The 20,100-nt window shown below is 44.0% G+C and overlaps 1 protein-coding gene across 6 annotated transcripts in view; it reads left to right on the forward strand.

The window, feature by feature from the left end:
- LOC118395521 (double C2-like domain-containing protein beta) overlaps nucleotides 1–20,100 on the forward strand; it is a 75,841-nt gene that overhangs the window by 19,866 nt on the left and 35,875 nt on the right. For all 6 annotated transcript variants that reach the window (XM_052464461.1, XM_052464465.1, XM_052464463.1 and 3 more), the window contains exons 6-8: nucleotides 7,561–7,687; nucleotides 7,993–8,049; nucleotides 8,445–8,569. In XM_052464461.1, coding sequence (XP_052320421.1) covers nucleotides 7,561–7,687; nucleotides 7,993–8,049; nucleotides 8,445–8,569 — 309 coding nt within the window. The remainder of the gene's footprint in view (nucleotides 1–7,560; nucleotides 7,688–7,992; nucleotides 8,050–8,444; nucleotides 8,570–20,100) is intronic.

Raw genomic sequence — 20,100 nt, forward strand, 5'->3', positions numbered from 1 at the left:
GCTGCCTGCCCCCTGGCTTGGCCCCTCTGTGAGACCTGCATCATCAGTCCCAGCAGGGTAGATCAGGAGGGGGGGGGGGCTACTCAAAACTCTTCGCCCAACACGGTGCACCGCCAAGCTCAGCCTCTCCCCATGGGGGCAGCCTGGGGAACCAGAGCTGTAGAACTGGATAATAGCTGAACAGCAGGCTTTACACTTGGGCACAATGACTGGGAAATGGGAATTAGCGCAGCACAGGCAGTGGATGTGAATAGGGAATTGTAGTGTAGCATAGGCAGTGGATGTGAATAGGGAATTGTAGCATAGCATAGGCAGTGGATGGGAATAGGGAATTGTGGCGTAGCGCAGGCAGTGGATGTGAATAGGGAATTATAGTGGAGCATAGGGACTGATAATGCAAATGTGCATTTACCTTCCAGCAAGGACTTTTATTGTGTTTTACAACTTCAGGCGCAAGGCATTAGCTGTAACTTAATTTCTTCCAAAATGCTGCGCCTATACTTGTTAGTAGACGGCAGGGGTGGGTCTTGGCAATTGTAACGCCCACTGAGGTACAATAATACCAAATGTCCTCCTCTTATATCATATTTCTTGGCTGCAATCAATAAATGTATGACAAAGGTGAGATATTAACGATAAAAAGTTTAGCATTCTGATAAATCCTCTTAGAGCAAGGTGAGACGCTAGCATCTCACTTAGCCAACAGGAAATGCAAATGCACAATGCCAAATGCTAATAGTACTCGCTAAAACTCAAACTTTCATTAAAACACACATGCAGGGTACTCAATTAAAGCTACACTCGTGGTGAATCTAGCCAACATGTCAGATTTTTAAAATGCTTTTCGGCGAAAGCATGAGAAGCTATTATCTGATAGCATGCAGCCCCCCGAAATACCTGAAGGGGACGTAAACAAAATAATTAGCGTAGCCGGCCCTACACAAAACGCAGAAATAAAACATAAAACACTCCTTCCTATATGTCCCATAAACATCACAAAACGCAACGTCATTTTTTAAAATGAAAAAAGTTGCCTATAAACTTTGACAAAACACTTCAAACTACTTTTGTAAAACAACTTTAGGTATTAGTAAACGTTAATAATCAATCAAATTGATCACGGAGCAATCTGTATTCAATAGCAGCAGGTCTTGAAATCTTGGTCGATATTCTCTCTTTCAAAACTTCCTCCTGTGTACCCGATGACAGGAAGTGCCTATTCTTCATTTCACCAAGGATTAACTTCAAACCAATTGCCAAGACTGGCGACATCGTGTGGAAGCTGTAGGCATTGTAAACTGGTCGCTATCTATTTTCCCTTGCCATAGACAATACAGAGAACTGGCGGAGGGATATTTTTATTTTTTTTGGTGAACAGTTTTCCTTGGGGTTTTGCCTGCTACACACGTTCTGTTATAGTCACAGACATGATTTAACTAGTTCTATAAACTTCAGAGTGTTGTCTATCCACACATACTAATCATATGCATGTACTATATTCCCGGCATGAGTAGCACGATGTTGAAATGTTGTGCGATTTTTAACAAAACGTTGAAAAAAAAGACCCGATCTTTAAGATGATTTATAACTAATGGTTATGGTTAGGTTTGGGCGAGGGGAAGTTTATCCTAGATCTGTACCCAGGGTAAACTTGACCCCGGAGCATCCTGCTGTCAGTCAATGGAGAGCTCCATAGCGGTGTAGGGAAAGTATGTCGGCTCTGTGTGACAAAATCACGGCTACCGTCAACACCTTGTCATAGCCCAGACAAGACCGACAGAGTGCCAGTCTGATGGCAGAACTTTTCCACCTTTCTGTCTCTCGACGGTAGAACCTCAAAGATACAAACCTCAGAGTTACGGACCGACCAGTCAACTGAACAGGCTAAATCAAACCAGTCCAGTACACATATTAAATGAAGAATAAAAATGAACTTTATGGTGTCTGGCTAAATGATTTGAAAACACATGTAACTACTCAATAAATATTTTCTATAAGGCTTTGATGCACCGTGAATTTCAAAGTTACAGACATTTCAGTTCAGACCTCCATCGAACATGTTCGTATCACGGAGGTCCTACTGTATCTCTCTACACTGAGTATGCAAAACATTGCTCTTTCCATGACATAGACTTACCAGGTGAATCCAGGTGAAAGCTATGATCCCATATTGATGTCACGTGTTAAATCCACTTCAAATCAGTGTAGATGAAGGGGAAGAGACAGGTTAAAGAAGGATGTTTAAGCCTTAAGACAATTGAGACATGTATTGTGCCAGGATGAATGGGCAAGAGAAAAGTATTTAAGTGCTGTTGAACGGGGTTTGGTAGCAGGTGCCGGGCGCACCGGTTTGTGTCAAGAACTGCTGGGGTTTTCACGCTCAAGAATGACCCACCACCCAAAGGACATCCAGCCAACTTGACACAACTGTGGGAAGCTTAAGAGTCAACATGGGCCAGAATCCCTGTGGAACAATTTCGACACCTTGTAGAGTCTATGTGTCCCGACAAATTGAGGTTGTTCTGAGGGTAAGGGAAGGAGGGGGTCCAACTCAATATTAGGAAGGTGTTCCTAATGTTTGGTATACTTAGTGTATCTCTACCTGTCTCTCTCCACTGCTTCTTCACGACTGCTGAGGTGCAATGCAGACATACCACCATCATGTCATATAGAATGACACATATGGGGCGGCAGCGTAGCCTAGTGGTTTGAGCGTTGGACTAGTAACCGGAAGGTTGCGAGTTCAAACCCCCGAGCTGAGAAGCTCGGGGGTTTGTCGTTCTGCCCCTGAACAGGCAGTTCCCAGGCCGTCATTGAAAATAAGAATATGTTCTTAACTGACTTGCCTGGTTAAATAAAGGTACAATTAAAAAAATAAAAAATACAATGGTTACTGATCCGTTATATAAGAATTGGTCAAATGCATGTTACTGTGACCCATGTTACTGTGATCTGCATCCCATATGGCACCCTATTCCTTATATGGTGCACTACTTTTGACCAAAAGTTGTAGGGTGCCATTTTGGATGCAGTGCATGCCTCACACTGATTAGGATGTAGAGAACACGGTTGGGGTGAAATTGTGGGAGTATCATGAAGAGCCTTCTGGTCCTGACTCGCACACTCGCACACACACACGCACGGCAGGTATGACTAACACGCTGGAACCAACAGGAACCACTGTCACAGGGGGGATAAAAAGAGAGAGAGGGAGAGAGAGAGAGAGAGAGAGAGAGCGCAATTACCCAGGCGACAGCCCAGAGGGATATGCAGGAAGGTGAGAGAACATCTGAGAGCAGTAGAGTAGTAGTAGTTGAAAGAGTAAACACGACCAGCCTTGTGAAATGACTAGCATGCCGCAGTTGTCATAGTTACTTGAGAAAAACTCAAGGCCATTCTCAGTTCTTAATAAAACATCTCAAGTGCACTATAGAGGCACAAATGTACTCTCAAATGTTATTTTTTTGCAGACCATATTTCTTCAACACAAGATTTGCTTAATGCCGGCTTATTCTACTCCTCACTTCAAAACTAAGGTTCCGATCAGAGCTGTTCCGCAACACACAGAGACATGTCTATCTGTCTGTCTGCTGCAGTGGCGGTCAGTGCCGTTTATGATGAGGGAGGACAATTGTTTTTTCATTAGCGTGGCCTTATTTCTATTATAGCATTTTGGATGGCTGTCATTCATATTCCATTCACCCAGTTCAATGTAACAGCAATAGGTTTAGACTGCTTCGTGATACTCAAATTCTTCCTAGCCTATGAATGAATGTTTACAACGTAGATGCACACAGGTCGAGAGAAAATGTCAAGGTGACAGACAGTGACACATAGACAGACAGCAACACATTCAATACACCCCTGATCACGTATAAACACAGTTCACTTTCATAGCAGCCACGTTGTATTCCTTCTCTCATCTATGCGCTCTCCTCCTCTCACCTTTTCACTTCGTTTGTGGACTTCAATGCACAACACATCAACAGTATGTGACCAGGCAAAAAAACAACAAAAAAAACAAGCCAAGCCAAACCATATCCAAACCACACATCATTGTCACCATATTAACTAAAGTAACATCCTAGTCAACATAGCTAATAGAACTGCGTTAGTAAACCCCCTACAATTATGCAGTAACGTTACAGTCACTAAGCAGTAGAGCAGTTATACCAGTGGGCCCCGGTGGAAATAAATGAGTAAAACCAAAAGCTTTTACCTTGATATGGAAGAGTTCTAATGTTGTGTTGGATAGTCATAGCCAGCTATCTAACATGGCATCCCTGTGTTTGAATTGGGTGTTTTGAATAGGCCAAACTAGCTAGCTAAGTGAAACTGAAAAAAATCATTTGAAATCTCTCTCTTTCGCTTGCTTCTCCTTCATTTTTGAAGAAATTGCTTTGTTCACTCACCACATTTTATGGACTGCAGTGCTAGCTAGCTGTAGCTTATGCTTTCAGCACTAGATTAATTCACTGATGCTTTGATTGGGTGGACAACATGTCAATTAATGCTCCAAGAGCTCTGACAGGTTGACGCATGTCCTCTGGAAGTTGTCATAATTGCTGTGTAAGTCTATGAAAGGGGGTGAGAACCAAGAGCCTCCCAGGTTTTGTAATGAAGTCAATATACCAAGAGGAGGAAGGAAGTTAGCTATCCTCCGGCTACACCATGGTGTTACCCTACAGAGTGCTGTTGAGGCTACTGTAGAGATGTCATTGCAAAACAGTGTGTCTAATAAATTATTTGTTGACGTGAATATATTTAGTATAGTTTTATCTAAAAAGGATAACTTTTCAATGTTTTACAATTGTTATTTGTATTGAATTCACTGAAGAGGATGGTCCTCCCCTTCCTCCTCTGAGGAGCCTCCACTGGTCTGCTGTCATTGAGGACAGACAGGCAGACAGACAGATAAAGCAGACATACAGATGTACAGAGGCAGACAGACCAACATGTACAGCACAGCATGCACAGACAGACAGACAGACAGACAGACAGACAGACAGACAGACAGACAGACAGACAGACAGACAGACAGACAGACAGACAGACAGACAGACAGACAGACAGACAGACAGACAGACAGACAGACAGACAGACAGACAGACAGACAGACAGACAGACAGACAGACAGACAGACAGACAGACATGTACAGCATAGAGTATAGCTACAGATAACTGCCAAAATTACTGATACACCAACATAATTTGTCTTAATAGGGCCACCACAAGCCAGAACAGCTTTAATACACATTGCCAAAGATTCTAAAAGTGTCTGGAACTCTACTGGAGGAATGCAACACCATTCTTCCACAATAAATGTAATCATTTGGGTTACGATCTGGTCACACGACAATGGTATATGGTTGATATAATTTTCATGCTAATCAAACCATTCAATGGCCACTCCTGCCCTGTGGATGGGGCATTGTCATCCTATGGGAGCATAGCCATGGTAGCCAAAATAATGGCCTGCCCACCATTTTTATACATGAGCCTAAACATGACGGGATGTTAATTTCTTAATTACTTCAAATCAAACTTTATTTGTCATTTGCGCCGAATACAACAAGTGTACACCTTACCATGAATTGCTTACCTACAAGCCCTGAACTCTTCTTTAACTTCATTGTTGGTTAAGAAAATATTTACCAAATAAACAAATTTTTTTTTTTTTAAATCACAAAATAAAATAACAATAATTATGCTATATTACAGGGGGTACCAGTACCCAGTCAATGTGCGGGGGCACATAGATAAACAGCAAGTAACAGCAACCCCCTGGCGGCGGCCCGTCAGGAAGTCCAGGATCCAGTTGCAGAGGGAGGTGTTCAGTCCCAGGGTCCTTAGCTTAGTGATGAGCTTAGTGGGCACTGTGGTGTTGAATGCTGAGCTGTAGTTAATGAACAGCATTCTCAAATAGGTGTTCCTTTTGTCCAGGTGGGAAAGGGCAGTGTGAAGTGCGACAGAAATTGCATCATCTGTGGATCTGTTGGGGCAGTATTCAAATTGGAGTGGGTCTAGGGCGTCTGGGAGGATGCTGTTGATGTGAGCCATGACCAGCCTTTCAAAGCACTTCATGGCTACTGATGTGAGTGCTACGGGACGGTAAATCATTTACGCAGGTTACCTTCACTTCCTTGGGCACAGGGACTGTTATGGTGGTCTGCTTGAAACATGTAGGTAATACTCGGTTGAAAATGTCAGTGAATACACTTGCCAGTTTGTGTGCGCATGCTTTAAGTACATGTCCTGGTAATCCATCGGGCCCCACGGCTTTGTGAATGTTGACCTGTTAAAGGTCTTGCTCACATCGGCTACCGAGACCGTTATCACAGTCATCCAGAACAGCTGGTGCTCTCGTGCATGCTTCAGTGTTGCTTGCCTCATAGCGAGCATAGGAGGTATTTAGCTCATCTGGTAGGCTCGGTACACTGTGCAGCTTGCATCTGGGTTTCCCTTTGTAGTCCATAATAGTCTTCAAGCCCTGCCACATCCGATGAGCATCAGAGCCGGTGCAGTAGGATTCAATCTTAATCCTGTATTGACGCTTTGTTTGTTTGATGGTTCGTCTGAGGGCATGTCAGGATTTCTTATAAGTGTCCATATTAGTGTTCCGTTCCTTGAAACCGACAGATTTAGCCTTTAGCTCGATGCGGATGTTGCCCTTAATCAATGGCTTCTGGTTGGGATTTGAACGTAAGGTCACTGTGGGGACGATGTCGTCGATGCACTTATTGATGAAGCCGATGACTGAGGTGGTGTATTCCTCAATGCCATTTGTTGTATCCCGGAACATATTCCAGTCTATGCTAGCAAAACAGTCCTGTAGCGTAGCATCCCGCGTCATCTGACCACTTCCGTATTGAGTGAGTCACTGATACTTCCTTCTTTAGATTCTGCATGTAAGCAGCAATCAGGAGGATAGAATTATGGTCGGATTTGCCAAATGGAGGGTGGGGGAGAGCTTTGTATGCATCTCTGTGTGTGGAGTAAAGGTGGTCACTAGGAGCGCCGCTTCTGGATGAGCGTTTTGTGGTTTGCTTATGGCCTTATAGAGTTGGTTGAGTGCGGTCTTGGTGCCAGCATTGGTCTGTGGTGGTAAGTAGACAGCGATGAATAATATAGATGAGACCTCTCTTGTTAGAGAAGCCTCTTAATAGCCTTTGCATCCCTCATTTACTCAGGTATTTCCATTATTTTGGCAGTTACTTGTAGATCAGTGGGGTTTCTATCTGCAGCTTAGAGTCCCCACTGCTAGCTCTTGAGAGGATATGTTTCTATTGCTCACTGTCTGTCTGTCTGTCTGTCTGTCTGTCTGTCTGTCTGTCTGTCTGTCTGTCTGTCTGTCTGTCTGTCTGTCTGTCTGTCTGTCTGTCTGTCTGTCTGTCTGTCTGTCTGTCTGTCTGTCTGTCTGTCTGTCTGTCTGTCTGTCTGTCTGTCTGTGTGTGTGTGTGTGTGTGTGTGTGTGTGTGTGTGTGTGTGTGTGTGTGTGTGTGTGTGTGTGTGTGTGTGTGTGTGTGTGTGTGTGTGTGTGTCATTCCTGTCTGTGTGTAGGCTGTGTGTGTGTGACATGGACAGGCTCGGTCGTAACGAGTTTATCGGAGAGGTCCGTGTCGCCTTGAAGAAACTGAGCAAGGGCGAGAGCAAAAGATTCAAAATGGGTCTGGAGAGAATCACACAGGTATGTAGTGTGTGTGTGTGCATGCGAGAGAGAGAAAGAGAGAGTGTGTGCGTATGCATGTGTGTTTTTGTGAGTGTGTGAGTGAGTGAGTGTGTGAGTGAGTGAGTGAGTGAGTGAGTGAGTGAGTGAGTGAGTGAGTGAGTGAGTGAGTGAGTGAGTGAGTGAGTGAGTGAGTGAGTGAGTGAGTGAGTGAGTGTGTGTGTGTGTGTGTGTGTGCACATGTGCGTGTGTATGCGTCAGTTCGCCAATGGACTCTAATGATTTATATACTGTGTATTGAATTCAATCTCCCTTCTCACACTCAGAACAAAGACATCAACAAAGAAACCGTGGAGCAAGGAACACCTGTGGCTGAGGAAGAGGTAAGAAGATTACCATCATTGTCATAAATAGTAGAGATTGTCATATAGATATAGTATTGGCCGTAGCAGGAGTAGTAACATTAGTTGTGCTACTACTATTACAGTAGTAATGGTGCCACTATGATAGAAGTAGTACTAATCCCACTGTTAGTGACAGTCCTGTCACTGATTTCCCAACATGCAATTCATCTTATTATTTTCATTCATTTTGTAACTTTTTTGTTCCATGAATTTTAAGTTACCCAATTTGTAGTATGTTTTTACTGCCTGTTTTACATGTGTTGGTCTTAATTCATGAAGAGTCAGTCCATTGACATACATTAAGGGAACTATCAATACAGTTTAGTTCAAATTTGTAGTGGTGTCATGGCTAACTGTGTGTCCCCCTCCCCCAGCGTGGTCGTATCCTGGTGTCGCTGTGCTACAGTCCAGAAAAGAGCTGTCTACTGGTTGGCATCGTACGCTGTGCCCACCTCGCTGCTATGGACTCCAATGGGTACTCTGACCCCTTCGTCAAGATGTAAGTCTTGACCTGCACACACACACACACACACACACACACACACACACACACACGGAATGAAGATGGGTTGATGGATGGAACGAATGGAGGAACGAATGGAGGAGAGGTTGTTGTCGTTGTCCCTTGTCATTTCACATTACATGTTGTTATACATTAGTAGGTCCTGTGGTGTTCTGTTGCTAGATGCCAGTCAGCAGTCCTCCCTGTTGTGCCGGCTGGCACATATAGGGCAGCAACAAAGGCTCTCTAGCGTTGCTGCAAAAAAGGAAGTGGAAGAGGGAGAAAGTAAGGAACTTGTTATGTCCGCCCTACATTAAAGACCAAAATTGGTTAAAGAAAACTGTAATAACTAAAAAAAGTATACCAGTTTCATTTAAGGACCAAAAATGTACAGCCTTGCCATATAGATTGCAAAAATAGTTTCCATAAAACGATGGCAGATTCAAAACTTTTAGTATTTAAATTTAAATTATTAAACAAAATTCTTGCAACCAATAGAATGTTATATATAGTATATACAGTGGGGCAAAACAAGTATTTAGTCAGCCACCAATTGTGCAAGTTCTCCCACTTAAAAAGATGAGAGAGGCCTGTAATTTTCATCATAGGTACACTTCAACTATGACAGACAAAATGAGAAAAGAAAATCCAGAGAATCACATTGTAGGATTTTTAATGAATTTATTTGCAAATTATGGTGGAAAATAAGTATTTGGTCAATAACAAAAGTTTATCTCAATACTTTGTTATATACCCTTTGTTGGCAATGACAGAGGTCAAACATTTTCTGTACGTCTTCACAAGGTTTTCACACACTGTTGCTGGTATTTTGGCCCATTCCTCCATGCAGATCTCATCTAGAGCATGTTTTGGGGCTGTTGCTGGGCAACACAGACTTTTGACTCCCTCCAAAGATTTTCCAGGACCTTGAAATGCTTCTTACGAATCCACTCCTTTGTTGCCCGGGCGGTGTGTTTGGGATCATTGTCATGCTGAAAGACCCAGCCATGTTTCATCTTCAATGCCCTTGCTGATGGAAGGTTTTCACTCAAAATCTCACAATACATGGCCTCATTCATTCTTTTCTTTACACGGATCAGTCGTGCTGGTCCCTTTGCAGAAAAACAGCCCCAAAGCATGATGTTTCCACCCCATGCTTCATATTAGGTATGGTGTTCTTTGGATGCAACTCAGCATTCTTTGTCCTCCAAACACGACGAGTTGAGTTTTTACCAAAAAGTTATATTTTGGTTTCATCTGACCATATGACATTCTCCCAATCTTCTTCTGGATCATCCAAATGCTCTCTAGCAAACTTCAGACGGGCCTGGACATGTACTGGCTTAAGCAGGGAAACACGTCTGGCACTGCAGGATTTGAGTCCCTGGCGGCGTAGTGTGTTACTGATGGTAGGCTTTGTTACTTTGGTCCCAGCTCTCTGCAGGTCATTCACTAGGTCCCCCCGTGTGGTTCTGGGATTTTTGCTCACCGTCCTTGTGATCATTTTGACCCCACGGGGTGAGATCTTGCGTGGAGCCCCAGATCGAGGGAGATTATCAGTGGTCTTGTATGTCTTCCATTTCCTAATAATTGCTCCCACAGTTGATTTCTTCAAACCAAGCTGCTTACCTATTGCAGATTCAGTCTTCCCAGCCTGGTGCAGGTCTACAATTTTGTTTCTGGTGTCCTTTGACAGCTCTTTGGTCTTGGCCATAGTGGAGTTTGGAGTGTGACTGTTTGAGGTTGTGGACAGGTGTCTTTTATACTGATAACAATTTCAAACAGGTGCCATTAATACAGGTAACGAGTGGAGGACAGAGAAGCCTCTTAAAGACGAAGTTGCAGGTCTGTGAGAGCCAGAAATCTTGCTTGTTTGTAGGTGACCAAATACTTATTTTCCACCAAAAAAATCATTAAAAATCCTACAATGTGATTTTCTGGATTTGTATTTCTCATTTTGTCTGTCATAGTTGAACTGTACCTATGATGAAAATTACAGGCCTCTCTCGTCTTTTTAAGTGGGAGAACTTGCACAATTGATGGCTGACTAAATACTGTATATATATATATATAGGGGATTGGAAATGATGCATACAATTACATTGATGGAAGCTAAAAATCTACCTGTAATAATAAAGCTGATCTACCCCGTAATTTTTGTTTTTTGTTATAAGGCTCAGGGAAAAAGGCCGTAAGCTTACTTACTTACTGACTTTCTTGTCCCCATTGGGAAATTTTGTTACAATGTCATGTAAATACCAACAAAAATTGACAATACAACTTTCATAACAGTTACATCCCAATAAAACATTTTTTATTTTTTTTAAAGACTAGCCTGCTGGCCTCGATAGGAACATTAGCCCCGATCTATATAGGAGGGATATCACACCTGGCACAAATGATTGTCGAGTTCACTCTTTCCTGCTGAGGGGGAGCTAGCTTGAAATCTCGCCAGTGTTGCGATTGAATTGGATCCTTTTCTATAGCTCAACTGCTTTGTATGTTGTCAGGTGTGTTGATGAGGTAGAGGACCCTGGTTCAAACCCAGTCAGAGGCGGCGTTATATGCTAAGCTCGCACACTGATGATGCTGGTTATATCTATTGTAACGACTACATATATCCCATTGACAGTCTCTACCACAACCTTGTTATAGTGCATGAGTCATGACACGTTGAAAGCTTATTTATGCTCCATACAAATTGATAGGGAGACTAACTGGCATAAATAAAGACATGTAACATAAATAAATAATCAACTGCTATTCCTCTCTAGAGTCTAAACCGTCACCAGTCAATGTTTCTCAATCTGGTCCTACAATACCCACTGGACTGCATATTTTCTCTTCCAGTTTGGGAAAATAGCACACCTGATTCAACTAATCAGCCACTCGTCAAGCCTTTGATTAAAATGTGCAGTCGTGGTAAGGTTTCCTAGGAGCACATTGGGAATCACTGTGCTGGCATTATGTAAGCTAGCAGGATCGTTGTTATTCATATGACAACCTGCACTGTACATATACTGTCGGCATCATGTCTTGACAGAGCATTCAGGCTGAGCCGGAGTCCCAAGTGGCACCATATTTCCTATGGGCCCTTGTCAAAGGTAGCGCACTCTAGGGAATAGGGATGTCATTTGGGACGCGTCCTCGGTGTAAACAGATAATCATTATTGGTACACTTCACACCTGAATACGAAAATCCCCAACAGTCATTAGATTCAGTTTCCACTCCTACATGGTTTCATTAAAAAAAACTGCCTTTTGTCTATTTGCTTGTAGTGTTGATTTTGATAAGATGGTGCTCTAAAGGGCATAATCTGTAACTTTTGATTGAAACAGAGTGGTAATATCTACTCAGGATTTTATAATGTGTCCCTGCTGCGAGTTGAGAACCAACAAAATCAGATTCCCACCAAACCACACCAAAGACGTCATTCACGATAAGTAATCAAATAAAGACAGCACTTCTAAAAGCCTATTTCACACCATAGCCAGCTGAATTTGCAAGATAACTTTCTTTCTTTCATTTAGATTTTGGCACAAATGTAAATGTGGCAAAAACTCGCCCATGGATTGATGTTTCAGCCTCGTCTCAATGAAGAGTTTGGCGTTCGACTATCCCACGTGCAGTTACAAGCCTGCTGGCAGCAAGGCAGATGAGCAATAGCCACCGTCGTAGTACTGATGAAGCCTGAGCTGGAATGTGAAGCTAACTGAAGCTGGCTAGCTTTTTTTGTATAATCACTGCGTCATAGTATACACCTCTGATTCGTAGTATAGGGCTCTGGGGTTCCCCCTGCACTCGTGGTGAGGAGGGGTGGGACTTGAATGTAAAGTATGTTGGGAATTCCCATGTTCAGGGGTCAAATGTATGAATCCAAGATGAGATTGGAAGAACGGTACGAAGAATAAGAAATGTATAATCAATCAAATGTATTTATGAAGCCCTTTTTACATCAGCAGATGTCACAAAGTGATTATACAAAAACCCAGCCTAAAACCCCAAACAGCAAGCAGTGCAGATATAGGAGCACGTTGGCTAGGAAAAACAGGAACATAGGAAGAAACCTAGAGAGGAACCAGGCTATGAAGGGTGGCCAGATTGTTCTTCCAGATGTTCAAAAGGTTGACCAGCAGGGTCAAATAATAATCAGTGGTTGTAGAGGGTGCAGAGAGAGAGAGAGAGAGAGAGAGAGAGAGAGAGAGAGAGAGAGAGAGAGAGAGAGAGAGAGAGAGAGAGAGAGAGGTGCATTGGAGCGATATAGATATGTTTAATGCATCACCAGTCCACATATGAGAGATTGAGTTTATGGAATCACACAATATCTGTGACTGTATCTCGGAAGTCAGCGGGCCTAAGGATGGAGAAATGGTGTTAGTCGAGAGGAAAATAGGTTTATAAATGACGACACATATCCTCATTCTCATTCATGGCTCCCTCATATACATTCCTCCCCCATCCCTTTTGAGATTCAATTTCTTTGGCACACACTTCCTGTTATTTAGTAGCCAATGTCTGAGCTGCGTTGGAGAAGCTCAGCTGCGTTGGAGAGAGAGAGAGAGAGAGAGAGAGAGAGAGAGAGAGAGAGAGAGAGAGAGAGAGAGAGTTGAGAGGTTGAGAGAGAGGTTGAGAGGGTGGTTGAGAGGGAGAGAGAGAAGTTGAGAGGGTGGTTGAGATAGGTTGAGAGACAGAGAGAGAGAGGGGTTGAGAGGTTGAGAGAGAGAGAGGTGGAGAAAGAGAGAGAGGTTGAGAGAGAGAGAGAGAGGTTGAGAGAGAGAGGTGGAGAAAGAGAGAGTTGAGAGAGGGGTTGAGAGGTTGAGAGAGGTTGAGAGGGTGGTTGAGAGGGTGGTTGAGAAAGAGAGAGAGGTTGAGAGAGAGAGGTGGAGAAAGAGGTTGAGAGAGAGAGGTTGAGAGAGAGAGAGAGAGGAAGAGAGAGAGAGAGAGAGAGAGAGAGAGAGAGAGAGAGAGAGAGAGAGAGATGTTGAGAGGGTGGTTGAGAGGGTGGTTGAGAGGGTGGTTGAGATGGTTGAGAGGGTGGTGTGAGAGGGTGGTTGAGAGGGTGGTTGAGAGGGTGGAGAAGATAGGTTGAGAGAGAGAGAGACAGAGAGAGAGAGAGAGGTTGAGAGGTTGAGAGAGAGAGGTGGAGAAAGAGAGAGAGAGAGAGAGAGAGAGAGATGTTGAGAGAGTGGTTGAGAGGGTGGTTGAGAGGAGGTTGAGATAGGTTGAGAGAGAGAGAGAGAGAGAGAGAGAGAGAGAGAGAGAGAGAGAGAGAGAGAGAGATGTTGAGAGGGTGGTTGAGAGGGTGGTTGAGAGGGTGGTTGAGAGGGTGGAGAAGATAGGTTGAGAGAGAGAGAGAGAGAGAGAGAGAGAGAGAGAGAGAGAGAGAGAGAGAGAGAGAGAGAGAGAGAGAGAGAGAGAGATGTTGAGAGGGTGGTTGAGAGGGTGGTTGAGAGGGTGGTTGAGATAGGTTGAGAGAGAGAGAGAGAGAGAGAGAGTTGAGAGGGTGGTTGAGAGAGGGTGGTTGAGATAGGTTGAGAGAGAGAGAGAGAGAGAGAGAGAGATGTTGAGAGGGTGGTTGAGAGGGTGGTTGAGAGGGTGGTTGAGATAGGTTGAGAGAGAGAGAGAGAGAGAGAGAGAGAGAGAGAGAGAGAGAGATAGAGAGAGAGAGAGAGAGAGAGGCGGAGAAAGAGAGAGATGTTGAGAGGGTGGTTGAGAGGGTGGTTGAGAGGGTGGTTGAGATAGGTTGAGAGAGAGAGAGAGAGAGAGAGAGAGAGAGAGAGAGAGAGAGAGATGTTGAGAGGGTGGTTGAGAGGGTGGTTGAGATAGGTTGAGAGAGAGAGAGAGATAGAGAGAGAGAGAGAGAGAGAGAGAGAGAGAGAGAGAGAGAGAGAGAGAGAGAGAGAGAGAGTGGTTGAGAGAGATGTTGAGAGGGTGGTTGAGAGGGTGGTTGAGATAGGTTGAGAGAGAGAGATTGAGAGATATATTGAATGCATCACCAATCCACATATGAGAGATTGAGTTTATGGAATCACACAATATCTGACTGTATCTCGAAGAGAAGGATGGAGAAATGGTGTTAGTCGAGAGGAAAATAGGTTTATAAATGACGACACATATCCTCATTCTCATTCATGGCTCCCTCATAGAGAGGTACACACTTCCTGTTATTTAGTAGCCTATGTCTGAGCTGAGAAGCTCTAGAAATCTCTGACATTCACCGCCTGCTGTTTAGAGAAAGAGAGAGAGGTTGAGAGAGAGAGAGAGAGGTTGAGAGAGAGAGAGGGGAGAGAGAGGTTGAGAGGTTGAGAGAGAGAGAGAGAGAGTGGAGAGAGAGAGAGAGAGGTTGAGAGAGAGAGAGAGAGAGAGAGAGAGAGAGAGAGAGAGGTTGAGAGAGGTTGAGAGGGTGGTTGAGAGAGGTTGAGAGAGAGAGAGAGAGATGAGAGAGAGAGAGAGAGAGAGAGGTTGAGAGGGTGGTTGAGAGAGGTTGAGAGAGAGAGAGAGAGAGAGAGAGAGAGAGGTTGAGAGATAGAGAGATAGAGAGAGAGAGAGAGAGAGAGAGAGAGAGAGAGAGAGAGAGAGAGGTTGAGAGAGAGGGAGAGAGAGGGGGAAAGAGGTTGAGAGATGTTGAGAGAGAGAGAGGTGCATTGGAGTGATATAGATATATTGAATGCATCACCAATCCACATATGAGAGATTGAGTTTATGGAATCACACAATATCTGTGACTGTATCTCGGAAGTCAGCGGGCCAAAGGATGGAGAAATGGTGTTAGTTGAGAGGAAAATAGGTTTGTAAATGACGACACATATCCTCATTCTCATTCATGGCTCGTCTCATATACATTCCTCCCCCATCCCTTTTGAGATGTAGGGAAATATGTAGGAAGTAGGAGCTCAATCTAAACCCCGAAAGATGAAGAGAAGAGGTTAGTCAATGGGACAAAGAGGTCTATCGCTAACTACATATAATCTCATTCACGACTCCCTGAAACTCATGCCACTCCTCCAACTTCCCCATTGAGATTATTGAGCTGTGAAGAAAACTTATTCCGGTCAAGGCTGGATTCAGATAAAGAAACGGAGCAGGGAGGCTGTAAGCAGACCCGTGACAGACAGAGCGAGCTGCTTTTCGTGATTTGTTTTCTCTCCCTTTCCTCGTTTTTTTCTCCACTTTTTGCTGTTCATTGATTTGTTCCTGCTCTTTTGAGCCGGAGCTGGGTGTCTTATCTGCCTCTCTATTTTGATGTATGGCACAATAAAGTTCTGGAGCCAAGAGATTGTTTTTCTCTCATTTTCCCCGCTTTTTTATTTGATCTTTAATCTCTTTTTACATTTTTTTATTTAAAATCTTTGACATGCAGTATCTGTTGTTTACTATGTCAGAACTCTCTCATTTTACAGTCACAAATCTTATTTTGGGCACTCTATTATTTGAGAGTTTCTCCTATTTTTTGCTGTCTTTGACGCGCAGTTTTAGTATCTGTGTTACGTTCGATGCACTCTCTTATTTTACAGTCACAAATCAAATTGTTTGTTTTACGACACCCACTCCGTGTGAGTAAGTAGGATTCTGTCTGAGTTGCGTTCAAGTCTCTTTTCTCTTATAGTCTCTCATTTCTGTCTTTGAAACGCCTTGCGTCTGAGCTGCGTTGGAGACGCTCTTCTTTCACAGTCTCAAATCTCTGACATTCAACACATGCTGTTCAGTTAGTAGCCTATTATGTCTGAGCTGTGTTCGAGACGCCGTCTCTCTTCTGGTACTGTGGGGAGTTGTCCTGTGTGTTTGAAGTGTGTTCAGTCAAGCTGGCCGGTAGAATCAGAAGCAGCGGAGTGTTGCAACAGCGGCTGCTGTTATCGTTGTATTGCCTCAGAGCGAGGTGTTCTGTTTGATCCTATTTTGGCGAATTCCGTCGCGCTCGTCTCTGTTCTTTTGTTGTTCCTCAAAGAGAGTAACTATTTGCCTGTACTGTTTGTGATGGTGGTTTAAAGGCATACTCGAACCTGAGTATGTAGGTTAAGACTCAAAACCGAGTGGAAGTGCAGCAGAAATGTACAGTTTACACAGGAGGGGAATGGCGCAGCTCTCGCTCAAGTAAAGAAAATATGTTTTTAGGTTAAAAGCGTTTCATCATCATTTTCCCCTCATGGCAATGTGTAGCTTTTAGTTAAAAGTGCTGCCCTTGCACTTGCAAACTGTGACCCTGACTAGTTGGCTATGTTTGAGAGCATCAATCTAGATATGACTGATTTACGAATTACAGTAGTTATTTAGGAGGCAAACGTGATTTGTAGATCAGTCAGTCTGCTCAGGGAGTCAGTGATCAGCAACTGAGCAGAATTGATGCTCTGAAACAGCCAAGAGGTGCATCCCAAATGGCACCCTATTCCCTAAACAGTGCACTACTTTTCACCAGGGCCCGTATGGCTCGGGACAAAAGTAGTGCTTTAGGGAATAGAATGCTATTTGGGATGCGGCCTGGATGAATCTCACCTGTCAGACGTATTCTCACTGTCTGTAGGAGAGTAACTGCAGTGAGCGTGGATGCCTCTTTCTCAGTGTGTGTGTCACTGAAACTACTTTTATGGAAGCTGTGAAGTTAAGATCCGCTTATGCCCCCAACATCCCAGAATGCATTGCTTCGGTCAGTATGACACACCTGCACAGCAGTAGTTGTCTGGAGTGTATAAATTAAATGTACTTATAAAGCCCTTTTTACATCAGCCGATGTCAGAAAGGTCTACAGAGAAACCCAGCCTAAAACCCAAACAGCAAGCAATGCAGATGTAGACGCACGGTGGCTAGGAAAAAATCCCTAGAGAAGGTAGGAACCTAGGAAGAAACCTAGAGGAAGCAGGCTCCAAGGGGTGGCCGGTCCTCTTCTGGCTGTGCTGGGTGGAGATTAAAATAATGTATCTTTATTTTTTATTTAACTAGAATAGTCAGTTAAGAACAAATTCTTATTTACAATGAAGGCTTATACCGGCCAAAACCGGACGACGCTGGGCCAATTGTGCGCGATGCCCAATCATGGCCGGTTGTGATACAGCCTGGATTCAAAACAGGGTGCCTGCAGTGATGCCTCTAGCACTGAGATGCAGTGCCTTAGACCACTACGCCACTCGGGAGCCCTTTAATAACAGTACATGGCCAAGATGTTCAAACATTCAAAGAAGACCAGCATGGTCAAATAATAATAATCACAGTGGTTGTAGAGGACGCAACAGGTCAGCACCTCAGGAGTGAATGTCAGTTGGCTTTTCATAGCCGAGCGTTCAAAGTTCGAGACAGCAGGTCCGGTAGCATGTCCGGTGAACAGGTCAGTGTTTCATAGCCACAGGCAGAACAATTGAAACTGGAGCAGCAACACGAGCAGGTGGACTGGGAACAGAAAGGAGTCATCTGGCCAGGTAGTCTTGAGGCATGGTCTCAGGGCTCAGGTCCTCCGGGAGGGGAGGGAGAGAGAATTAGAGGGAGCATACTTAAATTCCCACAGGACACAGAGTAAGACATGAGAAATACTCCAGATATAACAGACTGACCCTCGTCCCCCGACAAACTATTGCAGCATAAATACTGGAGGCTGACGATATCCCCGGACAGGGCCAACCAGGCAGGATACAACCCCTCCCACTTTGCCAAGGCACAGCCCCCACACCACTCGAGGGATATCTTCAAACCACCAACTTACTACCCTGAGACAAGGCTGAGTATAGCCCCCGAAGATCTCCCCCACGACACAAACCCGAGAGGGGCGTCAACCCGTACAGGAAGATCACGTCAGTGACTCAACCCACTCAAGTGACACACCCCTCCTGGGGACAGTATGGAAGAGCACCAGTAAGCCAGTGACTCAGCCACCGTAATAGGTTTAGAGGCAGAGAATCCCAGTGGAGAGAGGGGAACTGGCCAGGCAGAGACAGCAAAGGTGGTTCGTCGCTCCGGTGCCTTTCCATTGACCTTCACACCCCTGGGCCAGACTACACTCAATCATAGGACCTACTGAAGAAATTAGTCTTCAATGAAGACTTAAAGGTTGAGACCGAGTCTGCGTCTCTCACATGGATAGGCAGACCATTCCATAAAAATGGAGCTGTATAGCAGAAAACCCTGCCTCCAGCTGTTTGCTTAGAAATTCTAGAGAGAGTAAGGAGACCTGCGTCTTGTGACCGTAGCGTACGTGTAGGTATGTACGGCAGGACCAAATCAGAGAGATAGGTAGGAGCAAGCCCATATAATGCTTTGTAGGTTTGCAGTAAAACCTTGAAATCAGCCCTAGCCTTAACAGGAAGCCAGTGTAGAGAGTCTAGCACTGGACTAATGTAATCCAATTGTTTGGAGTCAAGATTTGAGCAGTCGTGTTTAGCACTAACTGAAGATTATTTAGTGCTTTATCCGGGTAGCCGGAAAGTAGAGCATTGCAGTAGTCTAATCTAGAAGTGACAAAAGCATGGATGAACTTTTCTGCACCATTTTTGTCCAGAAAGTTCCTGATTTTGCAATGTTTCTACGATGGAAAACAGCTGTCCTTGAAGCAGTCTTGATATGTTCGTCAAAAGAGAGATCAGGGTCCAGAGTAACGCCGGGGTCCTTCACAGTTTTATTTGGGACGACTGTACAACCATCAATATTAAATTGTCAGATCCAACAGAAGATCTTTGTTTCCTGGGACCTAGAACTAGCATCTCTGTTATGTCCAAGTTTAAAAGCAAAACATTTGCCGCCATCCACTTACTTATGTCTGAAACAGGCTTCAGGGAGGGCAATTTTGGGGCTTCACCATGTTGCATTGAAATGTACAGCTGTGTATCGTCTGCATAGCAGTGAAAGTTAACATTATGTTTCCTGAATGACATCACCAAGAGTGAAAATATATAGTGAAAACAATAATGGTCCTAAAACGGTACCTTGAGGAACACTGAAACTCACAGGACAAACCGTCCACAGAGACAATCTGATATATTTTCAACAGATAAGATCTAAACCAGACCACAACTTGTCCATATAGACCAGTTTAGGTTTCCAATCTCTCCAAAACAATGTGGTGATCGATGGTGTCAAAAGCAGCACTAAGGTCTAGGAGCACAAAGGACAGATGCAGAGCCTTGGTCTGACGCCATTAAAAGGTCATTTGCCACCTCCACAAGTGCAGTCTCAGCGCTATGATGGGGTCTAAATCCTGACTGAAGCGTTTTGTATACATTGCCGGACATGCCTACACGTACGCTACGGTCACAAGATGTATACATTGTCTTCAGGAAGGCAGTGAGTTGCTGCTCTCAAAATTTGAGAGAAATGAATTTGAATTTGGCGCTCTGCAATTCAGCGGATGTTGACGAAAATGATCCGGCTAAAGGGATCGGTGCGCCAAGATCGGCCCCCTTTTTTTCCCTTCAATTTTTGCCTAAAATGACATACCTCAGTCTAACTGCCTGTAGCAAGGATATGCATATTCTTGCTACCATTTGAAAGGAAAAACGTTGAAGTTTGTGGAAATGTTAAAGGAATATAGGATAATATAACACATTAG

This window comes from Oncorhynchus keta, chromosome 16, assembly GCF_023373465.1.
Source record: "Oncorhynchus keta strain PuntledgeMale-10-30-2019 chromosome 16, Oket_V2, whole genome shotgun sequence".
Taxonomy (NCBI): domain Eukaryota; kingdom Metazoa; phylum Chordata; class Actinopteri; order Salmoniformes; family Salmonidae; genus Oncorhynchus; species Oncorhynchus keta.